The 26,506-nt window shown below is 37.7% G+C and overlaps 1 protein-coding gene across 1 annotated transcript; it reads left to right on the plus strand.

Annotated features, from left to right (window-relative positions):
- Positions 1-1,639: 1,639 nt before the first annotated feature.
- On the plus strand, positions 1,640-24,513 carry TMC1 (transmembrane channel like 1). Its single transcript, XM_053472112.1, has 20 exons — positions 1,640-1,679; positions 3,093-3,128; positions 3,364-3,619; positions 4,394-4,528; positions 5,806-5,896; positions 6,506-6,587; positions 6,764-6,870; positions 7,348-7,446; positions 8,503-8,645; positions 13,780-13,924; positions 14,306-14,500; positions 16,104-16,283; positions 16,396-16,548; positions 17,680-17,808; positions 21,659-21,726; positions 21,836-22,075; positions 22,900-23,025; positions 23,565-23,643; positions 23,727-23,811; positions 24,306-24,513. Exons 1-20 carry the CDS (start codon positions 1,640-1,642, stop codon positions 24,464-24,466), a joined length of 2,550 nt encoding a protein of 849 aa, XP_053328087.1. The 3' UTR covers positions 24,467-24,513.
- The last annotated feature ends 1,993 nt before the right edge of the window (positions 24,514-26,506 follow it).

Raw genomic sequence — 26,506 nt, forward strand, 5'->3', positions numbered from 1 at the left:
CAGGGAAATGATTTTATTTTTCCGGCACTCAGACTGTGAGGGAACAGCTGACCAGACCAGACCTGTTACCTGCTTCTGAGCCTACAATGGTAGGTAAGCTGGAAGGGGGTTCTTGAATTTTGGAAGTCTATTTTGGATGTAGTATATTGTATACTTGTTTTATAAATGTAAGCATTATACAGGATTTTTTTTTTACCAGTGATGATGATGAAACAGACAGTTATCTGATGGCTGAACAGAACTCTGGCTATGGCTGTAAGAGGCTGAATGTTCTTAGATGATCTTGGCAGCTTCAGTGCAATTGATCACTGCGTATCAGGCTCATATCTGTCTTCGCAGGGATACTGTAACATTCATTTAGAGGTTCATATGAACAGTATGGTTAGGATAGCTCTCATGTCTAGACAGTATACTGACTGTAATGTAAAACACCTCCTCATTTTTACATAATATGCCTACTATAGATTTTAACAAGTGGATCATGTGTCCACATAGTCACATATGTTCCTATACTTTGATCATAATAAAGGAACCTATACAAATGTTGCTAAAAATGGTTATAGTTTGCATTGTAGTGCCCGGAAAAGAATTGTAACCTAAAATGCTGGGATAAGGACATGCTGGTGTAAGGGTTAATGGTGGACAAAAAGGTCACATTTTCAGTTATTCTCTGTATAAAAGTATAATCTGCGTTTTAAACAAAAGTGATATTATGTAGAATGGTACCATGTAGAAGGTTGTAGTGCTGCTGGACACAGCTGACATTGTTTTTGAGCCTAGGGTCCTGGGTGGATGACAGGATACGGAGAGCAGTACAAAGATCCAAGTTCTAGCAAATTAACAGATTTATGAGCATGTAGGCTGATCAGTATATAGGCTCTTTTTGTATTACTAAATGTTATTTAGTAAATGAATAGATTTATGAACATGTAACCTGACGAGGATATAGACTCTTTGTATTATTAAATGTTATAAAAGTGGGGCCCTTCCAGCTAAAGAAGATACTCTGAGGATCAGCATATGGTGTATGGCATTTAGCCCTGCAGCCCGTCTCGCACTGAAGCAGCATATAGCTTAGAGGGTCTCCCAGTGGAGGAAGGGATGTAAACATAATCCGTTCCGTTCTTCTTTCATCTGATTTTTATGCATGCATTTTGATTTGGTTAATAAACTATATGAATGATTTCGTCCATTGAGTGGAAGCGTCATATCTGTATCCTCCAACCTGTTAACCCCTGCCTATCGACAGAGGTGTGTGCAGTTCTGGATTAAAACAGCATTATAGTAGGAAAATTGATTATGTTGGGCACAATTTGTACAAAAAAAGCTAAAACAGTATGTTAATGCTATGGAAATGACTGATATTCATTCCGTTTTGTTAGTCTATGAAGTGAGGAAACTTTGTACCCTTTTGACCTTAGCACTGCAACTCTAAGTGATAAACTAAACATTCATGAAATCTTAATGAGATGGGAAATTAGTACATTCTCATATTTCAACAAGTGACATTATACCAACGTCCTTTCATTGGCAGATAAACCCCTTTTGAAGTGCACGACATTTATCCTAATACCCTTCTCTCTAAAAGTAACTCTTCCATATTAAATAGCAGAATCCAGCCATCAGGAGCACAGCCGTAATGCCCAAACATAAAAAGCTAGTTGCATCTGAAAATGACGGTAAATAATTCTTTTTTTCTTTACTTTTTGTTTACTGCATTTTTAATGTTTCTTCAGATTTGTTGACTATTGCTACATTTTTAAAAAAATCACTATGTGATGAACTTATTGTAGAGAACTGCAAGTACAATGGAGCTATATAATCATCAGTAAATAATAATAATAATAGTGTTTCAAATGTTTACTGAGACGAGCTCTAAAAATGAAGCTGTCACTGTTGCAAGTTGGAAGCTTAAAAAATAATTCAGTAATACTAAATTCTTTCTCTTTGGGGAGTGATTAAACAGTTAAAAACAGATTGTTTCCTGTTTTAACTTAAGCGCATTGTTAGCAAGTATTTTAATGTATAATATGTATAATACGAAATGTAAAGCCTTATGGGATGAAAGGTGTTGACAAACTCTAATAGTTTGATAAACTGGGCAGCTTCAACTACAATCAGATAAATGTTATTACCGCCTTTATTATTTCAAAGAACATACATATGGCTGAAGTATCTGAGTTAAACTCAATGAAGATTGTGTATGAAAAGTACATTTGTTAAAAATTGGTAAAGGTGGAACACCAAATTCATTTTTATACATAATACCAAATTACTTTGTGGTAGAAAATAGATTCTCCTATCCCCAATAAAAGGACCTTTACTGTATTTGCTTTTAGTATGAGTACTGAACACCATAATAATTGTCAGCATTTTATTCAGTCAAAAGACATCTATGAGCTGTATTGCCTGTGTCTGGTATATAATAACTTAAAATGATGAACTTTACAATGATGAGTGTCATGCCACACTTGGCATTTTAAATAATGTATTGGTTTGTTTTTGTCTAGTTTTGTCATATCATTTGAGTGTATGTATGGTAAGATGTGCTGTATTCATTAGTAAGTAAGTAGTAGTAGTAAGTAACTAAGCCATTCTATACATTCGATCAGGCTTTTTTTAATTTAAAATTTACAATTCAGGTGAAGTACTACACTAGGACGTCTATATCAGCGTGGATTATTTAAGATTGATTTTGCATTTATGTTTCAGATTCCATAGCATTATCACAATATTAGAGTCAAAATTAACAATTAAATTAAAAATAACAATTTACAAAATTGACAATAACATCAACACAAGTTAAGACATACTATGACACAAGGAGAAAAGGTCCTTACTCTGATGGCCTTCAATCTTTTACGGGGTTGAGGGAGAATGAATCAGAGACTGTTTGACTGAGGATGATTTTATTGTGGCAAGGGTGATGTTTGGTTTCTTTTCAGAATTCAGGTTGTTGGTAACTTAATAATAGATTGTAAGCTCTCAGAACAGGTGGATTTTTGGTGAGCACTTAAAGTCAAGTCAAATAAATGTTTTTTAGATAAATATAAAAAACACTTTAAATCACTAATTTTATTTATATTTTACAGTACATATTGACGTGGAAAATGATGATGAAAATGCAGGTACGCCATGTGTAATAATGAGACAGTTCAGGGTTGTTATTGTACTTAAGCAATGGAATAAGGGTTAAAGGATGGAATGTTTTTTTAAAATATATATTTCAAAATGTAAACTAGATGTAGTATTCATAAGAAAGGTGTGGAAGGACTGCCTTGAAAAAGTTTGTATACAATGTAAATCAAGATAACAAGTCCATATTAAAATAATAAATTATACAATACATTTTGTCTCTAAAAGAGGGAAATGCAGATTCTGAGGATGAAGAAAACTGTCCTCCTAAAAGACGGGAGAAAAACTGGAGAGTGCCAGACATGAAGCCATGGCTAGCTGAAATTAATTCTGATGATGAGAAAAATGCAACTGAGGACGTTAACGAAGATGGTGAAAATATCCCTGGGGGTCGGAGGGGAAGAAAGGGCAGGAATGGGGCTCGAGCAGCCAAGAAAAAAGCAAACGATAACAAGAAGAAGGATAAGAAGAAAAAAGATGAAGGGTAATAGCCCAGTTTGTAACAAAACCTTTCATATGTAGACCAAAATAGTAATATACAGTACAAATGTGTTTTATTATGGGTATTGAATATGCCTGTTTCTGTAATGTTCTGTTAATCAGCATAGAATACATTCTACCCTTTATCTATTAGCAATGCAACAATTCCAAAGGCTATCCAACATGTATTTAGTACTAGTGTGTGTGATAAGTATGCTCCCTCAATATTAGGTAGCTCATGTAGATCTGTATCCTACTCTACCATATCCTATGGTAATGATTAATACACATCATGACAATTAAATATCCCTCATTAATATTATATTTACTATTACACACATTGTATTTAAATATCTGTCCTGCTGTTTTAATGTAGCCCCTCAATTTCAACCCAAACTCAAGGCAATTAAAGTACAGTTAAAAATAATACTCTAACGATAATTTGGTTCTGACATTAGCAACTTTGTAAATAGGTTCCTACCACTTATCTGTGTAACAAGCTTTTAACATATTCCCAAATTCCTTTGAGCTGTGTTTTTATGGATGGAAGGAGGGAGACACATATCTTTAAATGGTGGAACATGAATTGTTTTATTAAAACTGAATAAAAGTATAATTTAAGCTGGTCACTATGAACCCATTCTGAAATGTATTGTTTGATATTTTGTTATGAATGATAGTTGTAACTTGTTTAACTTTTGTTTCTGTAAGTCAGATTCTTATTTGATACACTACTTGTTATGTCCTTTTTATTGAAGTATTTTTTTTTTTTATTTAGCTCCGACTCCGAGGAGGAAGACATAACAGAGGAGGAACTTGACAAACTAAAGGAAGCAGTAGAAGAGAAAAAGAAATTGATTGCAACAATAAGAAACAAACCTTGGAATATGAAAAAGAAGTTAGAGGTTCTGAAGTACGTATGCGTTCATGAATATTTTAATTTAGAGCTTTGCCAAGGCTTTGTTGGCCTTACAAAATGGGATAACCAAACTACTGGGATGGTGATAGTACTTATCTAAATTCTGATAGTAATTGTGACACTGATAAGATTCACTAAAATGTGATAGAAGTCAAACGTTTTGAAAAATGTTGCTCGAAAGTCATTCTAGTGTTCAGAATCTCCCTATTGTTTTTAACACAATTAGATCTGTACAAATGTTCCTCTTGTATTCAATCTGAGAGATCCCTATATGCCTTTATGTACAAATCTCCCAAGACCACAACAAGGGTTTGGTCAAAATCAATCTTATATGTAACCTAGCCTCAGAGGTCCTAGAAACTGACAGAGACGTTTATGTATTATTTATCACTTTATTACACCTTAGATTTAGTAACTCACAATGTGAGGATAAATTAATTTTTGAGAAATAAACTAGCATTAAATAGCAATATAAAATATTGACATCAAAGATTGTCTAAAATAAATTAATTAGGTTTTTGACTAAATTGATTAAAAGCAATGCTTCTGTGCCCACATCTTAGAATAACTAATTATTTTTAGATGACACACATGTTCGTTTCACACTTACCACTTTGCATGTCTTTTTACAGAATGCCCATGGTATCAAAACCCATAGGAAGAGCAGCCTCAGCTCTAAGTCTGTACATAGAATTCCACATCATCATCAATTGAGTTTGGGACACCTTTGGACATAAACTCTCTCTATATACATTCTGCAAAACCTTTTAAGTCCAGTGACATCATATCTGAATCAAGGGTGCGCCAGACAGTGGCAGATTTTTTCTAGGGATAAAGTGGTAGCAATTCCTGGGTCAAGTTACTAGGGGCAGACCTTCTCATAGCCCTCTACCACTCGTTCTAGTGTTCTATAGCACTAAAACTATAATGTTTAGATAAAACAAGACAAATGTGAAAATGTCTTCATAAATCAAACTGTATAAACACACAATAATGATGTAAAAAACACAATGAAATAATAATCTAAAATGAAAAATGGTAGTATGGTAGAGTATGGTTGCCTGGGGTGCCATTTGGTGTAGGTGCAGCCTTGAAGGTATCCCCAACCCCTGAACTGAGGTTTAATTGAGAACCAATGTCTTTATAAACAACAAAGCTATTTTATTATGATAATGAATGGAACATATTAGGAAGTTATATATGTAATTAACATATTGTGCTAATATAACTTCTGTTTTTTAATATTTTAAGAAATATGTTGCATGTTTCAGAGAAGCACAAGCGTTTGTGGAGAAATTTGAAGGTGCACTTGGAAAAGGAAAAGGGAAAAAGTTTTATGCATACAAGGTCATGATGCTTAAAGTAAGTAACTTCCTTTTTGTACGATCATTTTAAAAGTAGAAGTTACCCCTACGGCCTAAAAACAAAAGTTTTTAAAGAGAGAGATGAGATAGTATGAGCAAAAAACCAGAAAACCATAGGCAAAATGTGTGTAATCATATGATATTAATGATATTTAAACTGTTTGTGGAAATTCATGTATTTGCTGTTTATTGTGGTACCAGTTATGTATGGATTTTCTAGCAGAACCAGGAGCATATGGTTGTTCAGTTAACATACTGATGACTGACAAAGAAAAAAAGGTCCGAAAGACTAATTTTTAGAAAAATCCTTCCCATACACCAAATCTCACACTTGGTATTCATAAGCTACAGGTTTTTATTATGACAATTGCTATGAATTTATTCGTAAAATCCTCAATAACAGTCTCTAATGTTTAGAACATTTCAAAATGGAGCTACTAATTCCCAGAAATGTAATTCGGACAATTTATATTTTTATTCCAATGCTATTATATAAAGTATGTTTTATCCACAGGTACATTGTTTAAAAGGTCTTGATTAATTGTCGCTTATTGTAAGATAATAATTGTGGGACAGTAAATAGATTTTTTGTATTTTTTTTTTTTAGAAATGGATGAAATTCCAAAGAGATTTTGAAAATTTTAAAACTGCCTGTATACCTTGGGAAATGAAAATTAAGGAAATTGAAAGTAAGAATTTAAACTGTCATCAACTCTTGCTTGTTCCTTCATATTGCTATTTTGAAATATCATATCTTTATATGTTCTAATACAATTCTATTAAAACCTCTTTTCTCGTTTCTTTGCTATTTAACCTTGGCTTTAAATAGTTTACATGAATATTAAATATTCTGGTCTGTTCCCAGGTCACTTTGGCTCATCTGTAGCATCCTATTTTATATTTCTTCGTTGGATGTATGGCATTAATATGATACTCTTTGGACTGACTTTTGGCTTGGTAATGGTACCTGAGGTAAAAATATTTTCCTATATCATTGTGGGAGGGGAAATTTAAAGTATCTCAATTAAGGTTTCACAATTCTGCAATATAGAACTCTTTAGGGTGGAAAGTGATGTAAAAATGCTATAAAAAGTGCTTTTCTGGATTATGCAATATATTTCCGCATGACTTGAAAGGCTATTCCCGCAAACTTAAGTTATGAACTGCCGATCCTCGTGTAACTTGCAACTTAATACTTTATAATAGGTTTATTGAAGAAAAAAATATATATAAATTAAATAAAGATATGTAACAATATCCAAATAAATACAAAAAATGACTAAGGCAAATTAGTTAAAATAACTTATAAAAGTTAGTTAATAATTGCTGCATGCAAGTAGAGGGTCTATTAATTGCATAAAATAAAACCAACTGATGAGCTATAAAATATACTGTATGTATATTTAATAATAATTAATAATAATAATAATTATTTTATATTGTATTTAGGCTTTAATGGGCAAGCCTTATGGTTCAATGGCCAGGAAGACTGTTCCTAGGGCTGAGCAGCCAACTGCAATGAATTTTGCTACTCTTTGGGATTTCAGTGTAAGTGTTGGCTGTTACTGATTGTTAATTTTTATATTTTTGGATTTTATTTACTCATTGGTTTTGCTTTTTATGTGTCAAGGTATTGATTCACTGGATGTGTTTCCCCCTTAGAATACTATGAAGTTACCTAGAACATCATTATTTAGGAGCATAGTGGAAAGCATGTAGGTGTGCTTTAATCTTATATTTAGTCAGTTGACTCATACGTTCCAATGCCACAAATATTATATTTACTTTTAATACTTATTCTTTTGAGTTTGACTGTAGTGCAATGTTAAACATACAATATCTATCCCTTGAGGTAAATCTACAGTATATACATACATAGATACACACATTTGCATATTTACCCAGGGCTAAGCACCAGCCACCCACCTATGTGGTGCCATCCAGCTGTGTGTCAGGGTATGACCTCATTTTACAGTGCTCAACTGTGGACTGTTGAACATTGATGTGTGAGGCCAGGGGAGGAGACTATAGAGGACTGTGCTGGATGATCAGCGACCTTCCTTTCCACAATACTATAACTACTTTTGGTTCTGGCCCTGCCACCAGATTGGCCTTGTTAATAGTTACCTCTACTGTATACTGATGCTGGTAGACAGATTTTGAGCCTCTGTAGTACTGTGACAGATTGGGCAAGCAGAGCTGTGTCTCCACTTAACTGGGACTCTTTGATAACAGGGGGCTCTTCCTGCTAAGAACTAATACCCTAAATGCCCTGAAGCCCCTAGTTTGGAAAATGGGCTTCAGGGAGTGGTAGGGGGTCTGGGGGGCAGAGCCCCAAAAGCCATAAATCCCTTTTAAGGTGTGGTTACGAAAAATTATCAACATGTGTCAACATGAAATGGATATATATTATGGCAAGGTGTGTGTTATCTAAACATATGATATCAGGAAGTCATTGGTGCATTATAGCAAGAAATCTTGGAGTATAAAACAAATCATTATGCGATTATATGAAAACCATAATTTAAATGCAACAATTTCAGGGGAATCTAATAAGTAATATGCTTTTATTTCTACATATTTGATGCATTTATTTTCTGACAGGGATTTGCACAGTATTCTGTCCTATTCTATGGTTATTACAACAGTCAGAGAACCATTGGTTGGTTGCAGTTTCGGTTACCCCTGTCATATTTACTCGTTGGAATTGGAACCATTGCATACAGTTTCATGGTTGTTATCAGAACGTAAGTGTTTTTAATATATATTTTTAACTAAAAATTTTACATAACCTAATAATTAAAAATTATAATTAGGCCAGGCTTAAAGCAATCACCCTCTTAAATTCAGCACTAGTACTTACTGCTTTGCTATAGTCAGACATTTATGAGAGCACATTTCTGTTTAATGATGCAATGATGCATTAATGTGTTAGCAATCTTGGCTATATGAATAAAAAAAATTAATTAAAGACAAATATCTAAAAAAAAGCATTTTGAATGTAAATGTTATTTATTAACACAAAAGTAATCTTTTTAAGTGTTAAAGTGCATTAAAAATTTTTATTTCTCTATTTTCATTAGTGTATTTTTCATAATTTAATATCCAATTAAAAAACAGCATGGTCTGTGAGGCAAAATTAAATCACAAAATTTCATAAACACTCCAAAACACTCCAATAATTATTTTGACTATTTCCCACGTTAGTATGAAATGAGCATGCACTGAATTTTATAAATAACATGTAATTACTTTATTTTTCTAAACTCCAATATTAACATAAGACTGGATAGTGCAGAACTAAGAATGTTTTTATTGACACTGATGCTGACACTGTAACAATCTTGACAGATTCAATGCTGCCCAGAATTTATATTTTAATAAAGATTAAAATGATGTACACTTATGGATATCCAGTTTAAATGTGACTTGGAATCAAATTCAGAAATTTACATAGCTTTTCTCCGAAATACAATTTATGCCTTTGTATTTGTCTATTTACCTTACCATAATAAACAGAGCATACATTGTTTTTTTCCATTCCAATATGTTGTATATACTTCTCCTCTCTCAAACCAATACCGCCAAGTGATATGTTTGAAGAATAATCCGTTCTGCATTGTGTATTAATGATAAATGTAATACCCTTGTTACCTCTGAGAACTAACATATAACCTTATCCCCTTTTCCAGATGATATATATGTCTAGTTCTACTAAGGTTTTCTACCTGATATTACAATAAAACAGCCAACCCAAGATGATTGTCATCTGTATATCACTGTAACTCTGGTTTTGTCTTTGCTGTAACATTAATCTGGACAGATTCTAATTAAAGCTCTCTCTCTGGTAAGAATCTTGGGTTGGCTGTTTTATTGTGGTATCGAGAGAAAACCCTAGTAGAACTAGACATATATATTATCTGGAAAAGGGGATAAGGTTATATGTCACAAACATCCCATCTATCTAATATCTGCTTGTCAGGAACCACTTTTTGCTGCCTGAACCATGGCTTTTTCATACCTGTGCCATTTACATCTGCTACCACTAGTGGCCACCCTCCGCCCTCTGGAGCACTCAGAACTCAGGTGTGCCTTGTTACCTGGGTTGAGCCCTAGTGAATACATCCAGCTGGGCCTTGTTACCTGGATTGCCCTGCCTTTATGAACCTGCCCTGCCCTTCACTCAGGGCCTTTGTATTGAAGTCTATGGACCTTCCTGCTGTGGCTCTGCACCTGTACTGTTCCTGGTTCCCTGCTATTGTGTCCTTCCAAGTGGACTCCCTGCTATTGTGTCCTTCCAAGTGGACTCCCTGCTATTGTGTCCTTCCGAGTGGACTCCCTGCTATTGTGTCCTTCCGAGTGGACTCCCTGCTATTGTGTCCTTCCGAGTGGACTCCCTGCTATTGTGTCCTTCCGAGTGGACTCCCTGCTATTGTGTCCTTCCGAGTGGACTCCCTGCTATTGTGTCCTTCCGAGTGGACTCCCTGCTATTGTGTCCTTCCGAGTGGACTCCCTGCTATTGTGTCCTTCCGAGTGGACTCCCTGCTATTGTGTCCTTCCGAGTGGACTCCCTGCTATTGTGTCCTTCCGAGTGGACTCCCTGCTATTGTGTCCTTCCGAGTGGACTCCCTGCTATTGTGTCCTTCCGAGTGGACTCCCTGCTATTGTGTCCTTCCGAGCGGGCTGTGTGCCTTTCGTACCCTTCCAAGCGGGCTGTGTGCCTTTCGTACCCTTCCAAGCGGGCTGTGTGCCTTTCGTGCCCTTCCAAGCGGGCTGTGTGCCTTTCGTGCCCTTCCAAGCGGGCTGTGTGCCTTTCGTGCCCTTCCAAGCGGGCTGTGTGCCTTTCGTGCCCTTCCAAGCGGGCTGTGTGCCTTTCGTGCCCTTCCAAGCGGGCTGTGTGCCTTTCGTACCCTTCCAAGCGGGCTGTGTGCCTTTCGTACCCTTCCAAGCGGGCTGTGTGCCTTTCGTACCCTTCCAAGCGGGCTGTGTGCCTTTCGTACCCTTCCAAGCGGGCTGTGTGCCTTTTGTGCCCTTCCAAGCGGGCTCTCTGTCTGTCGTGCCCTTCCAAGCGGGCTCCCTGCCAAAAGACTTATTACCTGTATTTTATTTTGCCATACGTCCGGTTACCTGCTTAGACTATATTACCCTTATTTGCTGGTTCTGTTATATACATAAAATACACTGCATTACCTGGATTTCTGTTGGTGGTGTCTTTGTTTGCATAATCATGCACCCTGGGTTACATACTGAACCCCAAGTATCCCCTGCGCATGGGCTCCTACCCGATCTGATCACCCGAGTCCTGACAGAATACAAAGGCCATTACAAGGAGTCTGCGGGGTTACTTTCAGTAATCAAAGTGATAGGAGAATGCTTGCTTGAACTGTGCAAATCATTAATGCATATCTGGGACTCCAACTCCAATCACTCTCATGAAGACCATTCACCTACACCTGCTACAGCACCTGAGAAATCCAAGAAGCCTGTTACCAGAATTAAAAAGGAATCTTCTAGGAAACGTGAACCCCTTACCGCAACCGAATTGCAACAAAGGCGTGATGAGGAATCTTGCTTTTACTGTGGCAAAAAGGGACACTGGATCACTCAATGTCCTCTGAAACCAGCTAAACCCTCTGCAACCCACACCAACAAACCCCAGGCCCAGGAACCTGCATGTGACAACAGCAACGCATCAAAGCTGGAGCACACCCTATCTCTTCCCCAACCTGGTGATCCTGGGGTTAACCAATCCACAGTACCTGGAACTTCTGCACCATCTGTAGCCATGTCGGATGACCTCCAGACCATCTCTGATGAAACCGACTGGTCTGATATGGACAGTGTGTCTTCAGATGTTTCTGTTGCTGATACAACGGACACACCCGCAATTGATCACCCCACGGCTGTTTGTGCAGTTGGGACCACCACTCCCATCACTCCCAGGAATAAGAATCGTAGACCCCAAACAGCAAAACACTCCTTAGGGGCTCCTGGTTACATCCTAGCATCTGACGGGACAATTGTGCATCGTAAAGAACTTAACCGTTACGAGCAACAGCTGCGTGAACAGAAGTCTGTTAAGCCTGCCACTCCAGCCTTGAACCAGTGCAGTTCGGTTACTACCCCCCGGCCCCCAGAGGTGCCTTGGGTACAGGGCAGCTTCGTGACCCCTGGTGCATGGACAGCCAAGAAAGAGGGAGTACGGAACCGTGCCATCATGTCTATGTATCCAGCAGCCAATACCACTATGTCTTACAACTGCACTGCAGATGACCTTTCCTCAGACTGCGTCATTGCCTCTAACGGAACTGTAGTAAGAAAGGAGGACCTGCACGTATTTGAAAAAGCTCTACGTGCTAGGACTAAGTGTTCTTACCACAGGTTTTGATACTGCCTCTCTACAGTCCCAGGAGCACCCGGAGGCCGCTCCTTGGGGAGGGGGTACTGTCAGGAACCACTTTTTGCTGCCTGAACCATGGCTTTTTCATACCTGTGCCATTTACATCTGCTACCACTAGTGGCCACCCTCCGCCCTCTGGAGCACTCAGAACTCAGGTGTGCCTTGTTACCTGGGTTGAGCCCTAGTGAATACATCCAGCTGGGCCTTGTTACCTGGATTGCCCTGCCTTTATGAACCTGCCCTGCCCTTCACTCAGGGCCTTTGTATTGAAGTCTATGGACCTTCCTGCTGTGGCTCTGCACCTGTACTGTTCCTGGTTCCCTGCTTTTGTGTCCTTCCAAGTGGACTCCCTGCTATTGTGTCCTTCCGAGTGGACTCCCTGCTATTGTGTCCTTCCGAGTGGACTCCCTGCTATTGTGTCCTTCCGAGTGGACTCCCTGCTATTGTGTCCTTCCGAGCGGGCTGGATCTTCCAATGGTCTGCCCTTAAGAGGACACACTGAGGTCTTCAAGGAGGGATGGTGGTCAAAAGGCTCAAACCATCCCTCTCACCAAAAAGCCGAGTCTTTGGGGGGAGTCGCACTACTATGGTATTGTCAACATGACCAATAAAACTGTGTCCAGAATCACAATTACATGTGTACAAAACAGCAAAAGAGTGATAGTGAAACATCTGATCAGCATGCTGTATCTGGGCCCAGCTCATGATATAAGTTTTTTTCTTGCCATCACCAGCCATAGGCCAGGGGCATATTTAAGTGAAGGATAAACAAAAATGGTGTAGGCTTTGAAGGGTCTGATAGAATCCTGGTGCACTTACCAACTCAGGAATTTGTCATTGTACATTGTAGCATTACGATCAAGCAAGCACATTTATTTAATCTTTTACTGTTTCTTTTTATAAATGTTTATTTTTTACAAATACCCATCCCCCCTTTTTGTCACTATAGCACCCTATGCCCTTACCTTTCCTTTAAAGTACTGTGCAATCATAACTAGGCCTTCTCTGACCCAAAGTCAGCAAATCCATTTTTGGTAACAAACAGCCTGCTAGAACAAGCCTTTTGTTGTACACACATTTGAATGCTTGTACTTTTCATCTGTATATGACTTATTGGATTGGCATTGGAGTTCTTCTGTTTTCAGCGCTAATAACAATATTTGTTTTGTTGTTGCACTCACCAACTCGAATCAGTGTAGTGAAAGTGCCCCCCCACCCAAGCATCAAAAACACATTTATAATCATTACTAACAATAAAAGAAGCAATCTCTTGTATGGTATTGGTAATTGAAAAATTCACTTAAGGGACCTAAGGGACTTAAATTACCACTGAGTGGAAGAGAATACTTGTGGACTGGGCATATTTGGGGGTGGTTAACCTTTAATTTATCTTCTGTAAATCCGTCTCAATTTATGCGACCTAGAGCTGATACAACTCACATAAAATATTTATATACTATATTTTGAAACCTATCTTACAGAATGGCCAAAAATGCTAATGATGATGGAGGAGGTGATGACAACAGCTTTAATTTTAGCTGGAAAATGTTTACAAGTTGGGATTATCTTATTGGCAACCCAGAGACAGCTGACAATAAATTTGCATCAATAACCACAAGCTTTAAGGTAAGTAAATTTGTCACTATGCCAAATCCAACATTTAAAGCTGTATACGCTAAATAAAGCTATGTAATGATGTTTCTAGATTAAAATAAGCGATGCATATGCATTAAATTACTGGTCCAAAGAGCTATTGTAAATTGGGTAAGGAGAAGGGAGGTAACTTCAAGACAGGCAATATATTACATAACGGTGGGCCTACCATAGACTGACACTAACATAAACTTCCATAACGTGAACATAAACTAAATATCTTCAGAGCTACTAGAGATAATGAGCAACGTAAATATAAACTATCTGTTTTTATAAATACATTTATTATGCTAAATGTATAAACAGTCATACTTCCAATTGTTTTTTATTTTTATTTTCCTGTTGTCATAACAGGAATCCATTTTGGAAGAACAGGAAAACAGAAAAGAGGAAAATATTCACTTAGTGCGGTTTCTTAGAGTTCTTGCAAACTTTCTTGTAATGTGCACTCTGGCAGGAAGTGGATATCTAATTTACTTTGTTGTACGGCGGTCCCAGCAGTTTGCCTTGGACGGCCTGGAAAAATATGGTTGGTGGGAGCGTAATGAAGTAAGTGCTTAATATATGCTAACAATTTAAATGCAGAGACAGCATAATATGAGTAGGAAAGACAAAGCAAAGTGTTGATTATCCAGCACCTATACCATACACCAACAGCACTAGATATCTGTGTGATGTGATACAGTGCACTTCAGATACATTTATGAACAAATGTACAACCTTGTAAATGTGTCACTTTCTTATAAGATGTTTCTCCCAATATTTCAAATCATATAGTGAGTATAGGTGAAAAAAAAAAATTGTATATAGTTTAGTAGTTTGTTTCAAAACAGTGTCCTTTTTCTTTCAACCCTTCAAAAAAAGGGTCTCCACTTCAAATATCCAAGACAACCAATGAGCTCATAAGGAAAAAATGAAGGCATCAGCATCACATATGAATAATCAGGCATACACAGGGTTAAATTCAATACAAAGTTTAAAAACGTTATTATTTTATTTTGATATACAAAAAATGCTTGCATTTGTGTTATTTCTTTTACTATATTTCTCACATGTTCCCCCATATAGTTCTCCATATACATGTACTGGCCACTTAATTAGGTACACCTGTTCAATTGGTTGTTAACACAAATAGCTAATGAGCCAATCACATGTCAGTAACTCACCAAAAGCATATGCAAGCCCTTTCCTCCCTGGCCTAAGAGAAAGGGATCACCCACAAGGGCCAACTCTTGTCTCACCCAAAAAAAATGGATCTTTTAAGGGAACCAGTTCATAAATGGCCTTTTGGTGATACAAAAATTCATAAAATCATTTATAATCATTACATAAAATAAAAGAAGCAATCTCTTGTATGGTATTGGTAATTGAAAAATTCACATGAAGGAAGTTACCATTGATTGGGAGATAATGCTTGTGGACTGGTCATTTGGGCTCAGCATTAAATATGGGAAAGGGGCATATTTGGGGGTGGTTAACCTTTAATTTATCTTCTGCAAACTTGCCTCAATTTATTCGACCTAAAGCTAATACAACTCACTAAAATATTTATAATATTGAGTTCACTGTACTCCAATGGCCTCCATAGTCACCAAATCTCAGTCCAATAGAGCACCTTTGGGATGTGGTGGAACAGGAGATGCGCATCATGGATGTGCAGCCAACAAATCTGCAGCAACTGTGTGATGCCATCATGTCCATATGGACCAAAATCTCTAAGGAATGTTTCCAGCACCTTGTAGAAAGTATGCCACGAAGAATGAAGGCAGTTCTGTAGGCAAAAGGGGGTCCAACCTGGTACTAGCAAGGTGTACCTAATAAAGTGGCCAGTGAGTGAAATTCTATCCAGTAACGGAATTGATAAGTAAAATTCTATCCAGTAGACTACATTTGTGGAGGAACATTAACGAAGGAAATAAAAATGGAAATTTCTTTACTTTTGCTATTTTGCATACAGGTTTTGCAACTGTAAAAACCTAATTTCCTGATTAGAATTTTTTTTTTAATTTTTCCTGTGAAATTTTATGGAAGCTCCTCTGCAACTAGACAAACTCTTAGTGATAGTTGCAACTGTATGAGTACATGCTAACCATTTGATTCAATCATTCTATTTTAAGGCATTCTTAATGCGTAAATATTTCTTTTGTGATAGGTGAATACAGTTATGTCTTTGTTAGGGATGTTTTGCCCAACATTGTTTGATGTAATTAGTGGACTGGAGAACTATCACCCAAGAATAGCACTGAGGTGGCAACTGGGACGCATATTTGCCCTGTTTCTGGGTAACTTGTACACATTTCTTATTGCCCTCATGGATGAAATTAATCTTAAGGTACAGTAAAGTTTATATTGATCTTATTTTTGTGGATTTTCTATTATCTGTTATATAACATATCAAGCTGATGATTTTTTTTATTTTAGTTCTTTGTTTTTACTTATTATAGAGGGAAGAAGAGAAGATTGTACAATATAACATGACACTGTGGGAAGCCAGTCTTTATAACGCATCATATTCAGAAAATTCAACAGGCCCTCCTTTTCAGGCTGATCCGGCTGATGTTCCTCGGGGACCATGCTGGGAGACAATGGTGGGCCAGGTCAGTAAATTATGTGGGGGCAAAATCTATGATGTTTAACTGAAATGAATTAGTTTGTCTTCTTTAAGTTTGCTTTTAAAAGGTAGTGCCTTCTCTTAAAGCAAATATGTCACATTTCCCATTTCCTATTATGGTAATACAATTTTAATGGTGGCATTTTAATAAAAAAAATACTCATAAATGTATAAAAATGCAAAAGATATCTATTTTTCCATCTATCCAATCTGAGAAAATATCCCAATATGTTTTTCATTGATATTCATAACCAACTTATTTCGAAAAATTGAAATGACTACCAAACAGAATTTAAATCCCATGTTAAATAACCCAGTAGAAGCATGAGGGGTGCTCTCTCTATTCTGTATCAGTAAAGACCATACTGGTGAATGCTACCAGCATTACTATTCAACAAAAAGTCACATGGCCAAAAATAACAGTACAGCATTTAAGATGATCCCTTGGCAGATTAAGTTCTATATTATTATTTCCTTCATATGATAGAAAGAAAGACAGATCACAAGTAAGCCAAACAAAGCAGAGCTCCAGATATTGTTATTATATGTAAGAATTTTGTTTGACTGTACATTGTTGTAGCGCAAAGTGACTGTACTAATGTATACCTTAACAACATTAGTTGAGCCATGCAGCAACTGTGAGTGATCACAAGAGAGCAAACTTCATATTAGAGTGAGAATATGTATCTGTATTAACAAGGTCAAGCTTAGCAATGTTAGACCAATATCTTTCAACTATACTTTTTATAGAATGATTGATCAGATTTAAATTACTAAATGAACTTCATAATCTAAGGTGGCCAAACACCTAGAAATATAAAATTAAAAACTTTGCTGGCACAACCCAAACATTTTAAAGATATTTCCCTAAAAATGTTAGGGAGAATTTTATCCACAACATAAATACATGCACATTATCAAATGTAAAATCCATCAATAGGGTGTGGAATACCCGGTAATGAAAGGGTTAAAATAAATTATGAGAAATTGTAAATTGTAGAATTTTTTTTTTAAAACTAATTGAAAACAAATGTAGTGGTGGCTGCAAAGAATAATTTCCATAATTGTGCACTTCCCTACCTGCCTTGGAACTTAACACATTTTGTTATATTTACAGGAATTTGTTCGTTTGACTGTTTCTGATATTATGACCACTTATATTACAATTCTTACTGGAGACTTTTTGCAAGCCGTGTTTGTACGTTTTTTTAATTATTGCTGGTGCTGGGATCTGGAATATGGATGGGTTAGTAATTCACATTTTCTTTTTATATAATTATAGGAGTATGCGTTTATTGCAGTTTACATAATTTTTAAATTAGAAAATGTATTTTCATTGGATCTAATGTCTCGCTGTTTAAGATACAAAGAAAGAAGAGGAGATAGGTATCTAAAATACTTAACAGGTAGTACACTGATGATTTAGAACTTTGAAGGCCAGCAATACTATTTTGCACCTAACAACCCAGCTGTGGTGAGATCATTTGGGTGCATGCTAGCCAACCTGGACTTGCTCTGTGGTTACAAAGGGTGTTAGATTCTGTATCAGGAAAAAGACCCAAAGCTAAAAGGTGTTTTAGTCAATGAGGAGTTTGACTGAGCCATGTTTTGAGCTTGAGTCCAGCTAGAACCAGCAGCAGATTACAGCAGTAGTGTGGTACCAGCAGCAGATGATGTGGTTTTAGTTACAAAGCTTTGTCAAATAGCACACCAGCGCAGATGAAACTTAATAGCTGTCTTTCAAGTTCTAGGCCAGCCAGATGACCCTTTGATAATCTTGTTCTAATTAACTGATGTCTTTTTACCAAGATATTCTTGGTCGTATCAATATTAACTTTCTACCAACTAGCAATCATCATTTCTATGAGATTTCCTAAGTAACTGTTGATAAAATATATTGACAAGTAACCTCCATCATTACCAGACATGAGGAGTCTCAGACAATTAACCACCTTAATTATCAGACATGTCTCAGATAATTAACCACATTCATCACCAGACATGAGTATTCTCAGACAATTAACCCTCTCTATTACTAGACATTAGAGGAATCAGGAGAAGCTTTTGAACTGTCAGCCAATCAGGAGGGTTGAGAAGTCTCTCATGATTGGCTCAGACCCCTTTTAGCCTAGTGAGAGCTCCTCCTCCAGTCCCCTTTAATTAGTGGTCCAGTGCAGAACTTTTTTTTTTATAAACAGAGCACCAGGCACGCCCCCCAAGAGCCCCTTACAACTGTAATGGTTGTACTCCCTTGATTGTGGCCCTGTTGGTGGCACCCCACTGATGAGTGGCACCCTGGCTCCCCCTTTCTTCCAGCTACACCACTGTACTAGTCACCCAGCCTCAGTTTGGTGATTTTTCTAGTGCAGTGATAACTTATTGACAGATAGGTCATCTAGACCAACCTGCTGTTCTGAGTCTAGCCCCTGATATAAAGGCCTTGGAAGCCACAAGATCATCTAGCCTTGAAATGTGATGTATACCAGCTAATTGCTTAACCCATCTAATCAACCTAGCTAGAGTGCTCAAAGAAAATGAAAATGTGTTTTACAATAACAAATTACAATAGATTCTTACAATAATAAAGCGCTGGTCTAGGTAGGAGGTGTTTGATGAGCAGGGCTGGTTGAAGAGCTCACAATCCCCCCCTAACTGGCCCAACATTAGGGAGCGCAAGGTCTGTCACTTCAGACCCTGGCTTCCGTGCTCCCTAATCACTACACGCCGGCAAATGATGCAGAGCACCAGGATATGATGTCACCCTGGCGCTCTGCATCAATAGCCAATGCATAGTGATGAGGGAGTACTAAAGCAGATGCCTGGAGTGACAGACCTTGCACTCACATGACAGGATGGAAGATAGAAGATGATGGATGATGGAAGATGACGGAAGATGAGAAAAGTAAGAGATGGGTAGAAAGGGGTGTAAGGTGTGTATGTGTGGGCAGTGTATGTGTAAGAGCAGTGTAGGTATTTGTGTGTTTGTAAGCTGGTGTGTGTATATATGTGTCAGGATTCTATCGTGACTGCAGGATAGTTAAAGTTGTACCCTTCGTTTGCTATAATGAATCAGCTGTGTATTTCTGTTCAGCTGTGTATTTCTGTTCAGCTGTGTATTTCTGTTCAGCTGTTTATTTCTGTTCAGCTGTGTTTTGTTATGCTATTACCCTGCCTCCCTCACCTGAAGCCTAGACCACTCACACCTGATCTAATGAACAGGCTTTATATCCCTGCCTCCCAGTAGTGGTGAGTTCATTACGTTCTTTGAAGCCACAGTTTATGCCAGACTCTGGATCTGTCTATTGGATTTACCTGCTTGCCTGTTACCTCTTTGACCCAGACAGCCTTTTGGATTTAGCCTTTTGCCAGCCTTTTACCTGTTTGACCTGGACTGCCTACTGGATATCCCCTTTTTGCTTGCTACCTGTCCCAGACCCCTTTTGGATACTTACCTGGACTTTTCTACCTTCATACTCCCCAGTAGTCTGTATACATGATATGCCTCCTACTCTGCTGCTTATGGTGAGATCTCTGATTTGCTTTGTGTAATATACCTATAACCAAACATTCTGCTTGTGTCATTTGTGAAGTTTGTTTCTATCACTGCGTTCTTACACTCCTGCGCTCTGGACTCCAACATCCAGTTAAGGGCTGCAATATGATGAGCCTGACAATATGTGTGTAAAAGCAGGGGAGTGTGAGGGCAGTGTAAGTGTATACATGTGTCAGGCTGGTAGCAGCGAGGTGAGGAACCCAGTATACAGGCTACCTTCCAGGAGATGAGGGAAGGTTTAGTGGACAAGGCAATATCAGAGACAGTCGAAGATCAGGGCGGGAGAGAACAGCGAAGTCCGTAAGACAAGCCAAAATTCGGGATCAGAGAAAACAGGATAAGCGAAGTGCAAAGCCAAGGGCCAAAACCAGAAATCAGAAATATCGGGAGCGCAAACTAAATAGTTCTGTCTGGGAAAATAACTGAGCACTGAGTGAAGCTCAGTGCCAGTTTTTAAATCCTCCACTAGATGTCGCCCCTGTTGTCGTGGTGCCATTGACGTGCATTCCCCAGGCTACGTCGTGCAGGAAACTAGAAGAGGCAGGAGGGGGCGTTGAAGGAGCTGGTTCCGGGAGGATTCTCTCGCCGTGGACCCTTACAACATGTGTATATGGACAGGCTTGTGTAAGGGCGTGTTAATGGGCAGGGGTGTGTCAAGGCAGTGTGTAAGGGCAGTCGTGTGTAAGGGCAGTGTATGTGTATATATGTATGTGTTTGTAAGCTGGTGTGTGTACGGGCACTGTATGTGTATATGCAGGTTAATGGGCAAGTGTGTGTAAAGGCACTGTATGTGTATATGTGTGTTAATTGGCACGTGTGTGTGTAAAGGCAGTGTGTAACGGCTGTGTATGTGTATATGTGTGTTTATGGGCAGTCGTGTTTAAAGGGCAGTGTATGCGTGTTAATGGCCAGGTGTGTGTAAAAGCAGCATGTATATGTATGTTTATGGACAGGTGTATGTAAGGGCAGTGTGTAAATAAAATAAACTCTGTAAAAAAAAATAGCTGGGGGCACAATTTTCCATTCTTGCCCCTGGTGCAAAAGGAGCTAGCTACAGCTCTGCTGTCATAACAGGCATACAGTAGTAGAGTCTAAAGCTTTTAACACAGGTTTACTCAATGACATCTACATAAAGTGTGTATTAAAATACACTAATGCAAATAAGTTAGATAGTACTTAGCATTGCAGGGAGCAGTAATGAAAGAAAACTTTTACACTTGGGGACACGTTTATATGTTCCTATATGACATCCTGTTATTGGTGGATTTGAGGGGGCTGCCAATGATCAAACTTTGTTTACCTTACTGATGTTTATATCTTTGCTACAATTTGGAAGTAATTGTAACAAAAATAAATAATAATAATAATAAAAAAAACTATTCTTGAGTAAATATCTATATTTGGGTTACCTCTATTGACATTTGTCTCTAGTGAAGCTCTCTAGACATTTATTATATAAAATCGTATTTTTTCAATTTCATTTCAGTCTTAGATTGTAAGATGTCATAAGTGTTATTATTTTAATCTTTGTCCTTTTTTCTAGCCATCATATTGTGAATTTGATATCAGCGGTAATGTGTTGGGATTAATTTTCAACCAAGGAATGATCTGGTATGTATTTAATGTATAAAATTGAACTGTTGTACTCTTAGACTGAATTACTATTCAAAATGGTTACCTAATCTAAAGGCATATAAGCTGTTTTGTGTTTATGTTTTAGGATGGGATCATTCTATGCACCATGCCTCCCAGCTATCAATGTATTTCGGCTTCATACTTCCATGTACTTGCAGTGCTGGGCTGTTATGTGCTGCAATGTTCCTCACGCAAGAGTGTTTAAAGCCTCCAGATCTAACAACTTCTATATGGCCATGTTACTGTTTATCCTCTTCCTGGCTATGTTACCAGTCATCTATACTATTGTATCAATTCCACCATCATTCGACTGTGGACCATTCAGGTTGTAATTTTTAAACCTCATCCTTTGTTTCATTAATTCAGATGTTTAACATAATGATTAAAAAAAAAAATCAAATGTTTTTAAGGTAAAAAACATACAAATGTGTGATGTTGAACAGAAATGTGTTTACAGTTCATTTTACAACATACAGAAGAAAAAACTAATTATCATCTTTGTGAGATGCTCAACCAGGCCCGACTGGCCATCTGGCAAATCGCAGATTGGGTGCTGCTGTGTGTGCTGACTGGCTTGAAATGCCCATCCGCACACTATGTGAGAAAAAATACCTTGCGTCTGCTCATATTCAACCTCTGGCTTACTTCATTAGGAGCCACGGCTATAAAATGCCAGAGCTGCCTCCTCATGCCCAGCCCTCTGCACAATTATTGGCCACCCTTCCCTCTTTAACTGTTGCTAGAATACAACTAAAATGCTCTCATGGGGCAAAATCACACTATTTTATTTATTTGTTTTGTTCACAAAAACAGCACCAAACAGATTTGACCCTGCTGCTCTAATGGGGGCTTCCTCATATGTTTCTCATATTCTCAAACTAACTCTTGCTCATAGGTTTAGTGGTTCTTTAATTTTTGCATCTGTGTTGTTTGAGCCCCTAAAACATAGAATTGTCGCTACTTGTGTCTATATTCTTCTAAGAACTTGTAATCACTGTTAATTGCTGTATAATTAATACTCTTTAAGGTGTCATTCATATTCCTACCGAGTCAGATAGTGTGGTGGTGTAGTGACTTGGTAATGTTGTGTAATGACGATTTAGCTTGTGATCTATGAGTATCACCAACACTTTTTTCTCCACCATCTAGTGGCAAACAGAGAATGTTTGAAGTCATACAGGAGACCCTAAAGCATGACTTCCCTGCATGGTTTGCAAAAGTATTTAGCTATGCTTCAAACCCTGGACTGATTTTGCCGTTTATCCTGCTGATGGTGTAGGTATAATTCAGACAAATAGTTGGGATTTAGAATTCTTTGGTCTAGTACAAGAGGTAGTTTTGGATAGTGTAAACAAAACATTTTACAGTATTATATATGGGTGCTGTTGGCCTAAGGGCGTATGAAATTTAAATTGACTCTTTTTAGCACTCAAATTTAATTTTAGCCTTTTTTGTCCTTAACCCAGCCCAGACATACCCACTGAACAATATGATTATTTGCTGTAATCTATGTTTCCTATAAAGGGTGCAGCTCTTTAAAATAGAGTTGTAATTGAGTTGCACAGTTGGAGGTCCCATCATATTATTTTATGGAAAGGGAAGGAGACCCAGTGGCATTGTTGCTGGGCGGTTTAATTGCAGCCCTCACCTCTCCCATTTCTTGATGGATGCACTGTAAAGGGAGCTTGGTGTACTGTGCAAAACACATAACGGATACCCTTATGTTTTACTTTCAAATACAAATAAAATGCAAAATTTGACATTAGGGCATCATAGATCACGGTGAATTTCCATTCTTTTCTGTGTTTCTTTAGTATGAGTATTTACTACCTGAATGCCACATCAAAAGCATACCAGGCATCAAACCTAGAACTCAAGAAAAAACTGCAAAGCGTGAGTACAATTTAATCTTTTCTCTTTGTTCTGTATTGGCTTGTATTGCTCAATATTTTATCATGATCTTGCTTCTCCACTAGCAAGCTGAAGAAAATAAGAAAAGGAGCAAGAAGGTTGCTGAAAAAACTATGGAGGTGCAAGAGGAATCAACTGGGATTTCCCCTGGTAAAACTCAAAATATTAACATAGCTATTATAATAAGTAATCCGTTGAATGTACAATCATGACTACATATTCACAAATAATAGACTTCATGTATCTAAAAGAAGCAAAAAATAATTTAATTTTGAATTGGTAATGTGTGATACATTATAAAGATTTGAATTTATTGTTATTAGTTTGTGGTGATATAATGAAATTGGAGATTGTTTTTGGTTAGTGGCCTGTCTGTGTGTGCTTTTTTTTAATTTTTTTTAAATTGCCCTTTCGGAGCAGAAGAATGGTTGTTTTTACTTTGTCCTTTCATCTAGTATATCTACATAACCCAGTTTTTGCTGTGGACATGATCCCACACATCCTACCTCTGATCTCCATCTCCAAATTCTAGTATTTTTTCCACTGACAATAGACAAGATTTAATTTTAAGTAGAGATGAAAAAAATATTTTTCTAATTACATAAGACTCCTTAAAATATTGCCATTGTTCATTTTTGTTGTAGATCATAAGAAGGAAGGGGGGGCTGATTCAACAAAAAAACCTTCAAAGAACGATAAAAATTCAGCAACAAAGAACCTTGAAGTTCCACCTCGAATAGCGGTAACAAAGCCACCAGGACCTGCTGGACATTCTCCAAGACCTCAAGTAGTCCAAAGAGGATAGCAGGATAACAGAAGAATGTGTTGATAAAACGTGTTTACGCTTTTGCTTAATATTAAAAGTGCTGATAGTAATTTATTTGTTTGAAATAAACCTTTATGATTGGCAGTAACGGCTATTCTAACTGCAATGAAAAGCGTCCAGATTTGAAGATATATGGGAAAGACTGGCAATGAGGATAAGGCAGCAATTACACCCTGGGCTAGCGCAACAAGGACTTTAGGCAGCACTTGCATCCTGACTAGATCTTTCCTGTGTTCTTTAGGGGGTTTCTATGCACTCCTATTCTTTAAATCTTTTTTGGACAGGACAGGACTATGAACATTAAATACCGGTATATAGTCTGCCAAATGTGTTCTGCTGTTTTTTACTGGGCGACATAGTTGGACTAACCCAAGAGCTGAATAGTGCCACCTTCCCCTGTATGTGTTTCTGTAGCCTGTTTTCTTGTTTTTAAAAAACATCATTAAACATTTTTGTGCATCACATTTCTAAATTTAGATTTTTTGCTACTCCATGACTCCACTTTTTGTTTCATGCAAATTTGACACCAAACTATAAGAATAAACTGAAAGGTTTGTGGTATACATTTTGTAACATCACTGTGTGGTGGATTGGTTTTTACAAAAAAAAAACTAGACACGCAAATGGGCCAAAAACAATTCAGACAAATTTTTAGGTTTGTTTTTGGCCCATTTGTTTTTGGGCAATGAATTTCGTTCCCTGTCCATTTGTTTCTGCCGGCATGTTTTACTTTGGAACAAAATTTGATGCCTCACTATCACTTTCTCACACTCTCTTTCTCTTATGCTCTCTAATTGTTTGCCTACCTTCTCTGTCGACCACTTTCGCTTCTGCCTTCTCTTCTCTATTATTATTATTATTATTATTTTTTATTTATATAGCACCAATAATTTACACAGTGCTCATTCTTCAGTCCTTAATCTGCAATATGGTGGCAGAGGAAGTCACCACAAACACACTAAATAGCCTTGATACTTCAAGGCAACCAGCCTTTCAATAACATACATACGGGTCAGGATAAGTGGGGACAAAATGGGTAGAATTCAACAGAACAATGCTAGAAACAGCACAGGACCAGGAAGCAGAGAAACAACAGAGCTGTATACACCACAAATGCAAAGGCCCAGACTGGAGGGCAGAGCAGGTGTTTAAAGGCAGGACTAACATCCAGGTAACGTGGCTCACTTGTCCCCAATAATTACAAACAACTGCTCCTGAGAGGGAAGGGTGACCACTAGTGGCTGAATGTAGGCATGAAATTGTATAAAATAGACAGAGAGGAACCCTGACACAAGAGCTGCACTGAAGATTAGGGTTTCACATGAGGCAAGAGGGAGGCAGGGGAGGGAGATCTTTGTAAACTATACGGATGACAAGAGAGGATGAGTGCGTCAACATATGATGTTAAAGTGGATGTGTGAGTGTATGGTGTTAGCGTGTGTGCCTAACACTTTAAAGAATGTGTTAGCATGAGCATGAGGCAGTATATGGTGTTTGTATGGGTCAGTGTATGGTGTTAGCGTGAGTGTACGTTAGAGTATCAGTTATGAGCCTAGGTTTAGGAGAGTCTGAGAAAAGCAGAGTGGGAGAGATAGTGTGTGTTTCCACAGACTTTCTGCAAGTGAATCAATACAAGCAAACTTTTATGTAATAGCCACAGATAACAAATTATTAATTGTTAACATACATACCTAAACCCCATCCCTAATCTGTAAAAAAAATAGTATTAAGTTAAGCACAGCAGAATTTAAGTAATTTCCACAAATTGCATTTCTTTAACATTACCATACATATGCATTAAACATTCATAGCATTTCTCACCTAACTTTACACACGTTTGTTTGATCAAATTACACTGCATGCAACCTGCCAGTCTGCAAAAGGTGACTGCTTTAATCAACAGTTACGGGTGTTATTGTTTCGGTTCTTGTCAATTCTGGGTGTTCCTATTGGATTCATATTTACTCTAAAAAAAGTTAGATAGCTGTAGTGTTTGTCTCAAATGTTAAAAGCACCATT

This window comes from Spea bombifrons, chromosome 1, assembly GCF_027358695.1.
Source record: "Spea bombifrons isolate aSpeBom1 chromosome 1, aSpeBom1.2.pri, whole genome shotgun sequence".
Lineage (NCBI taxonomy): Eukaryota > Metazoa > Chordata > Amphibia > Anura > Pelobatidae > Spea > Spea bombifrons.

What these genes read in the sequence shown, in the direction of transcription:
- TMC1 (XM_053472112.1), top strand. Translation starts at nt 1,640, where the DNA reads ATGCCCAAACATAAAAAGCTAGTTGCATCTGAAAATGACG. An exon ending in AAGAAGTTAGAGGTTCTGAA is followed by an intron (nt 4,529 to 5,805) that starts GTACGTATGCGT and finishes TGCATGTTTCAG; the next exon opens with AGAAGCACAAGCGTTTGTGG. An exon ending in TTCATGGTTGTTATCAGAAC is followed by an intron (nt 8,646 to 13,779) that starts GTAAGTGTTTTT and finishes CCTATCTTACAG; the next exon opens with AATGGCCAAAAATGCTAATG.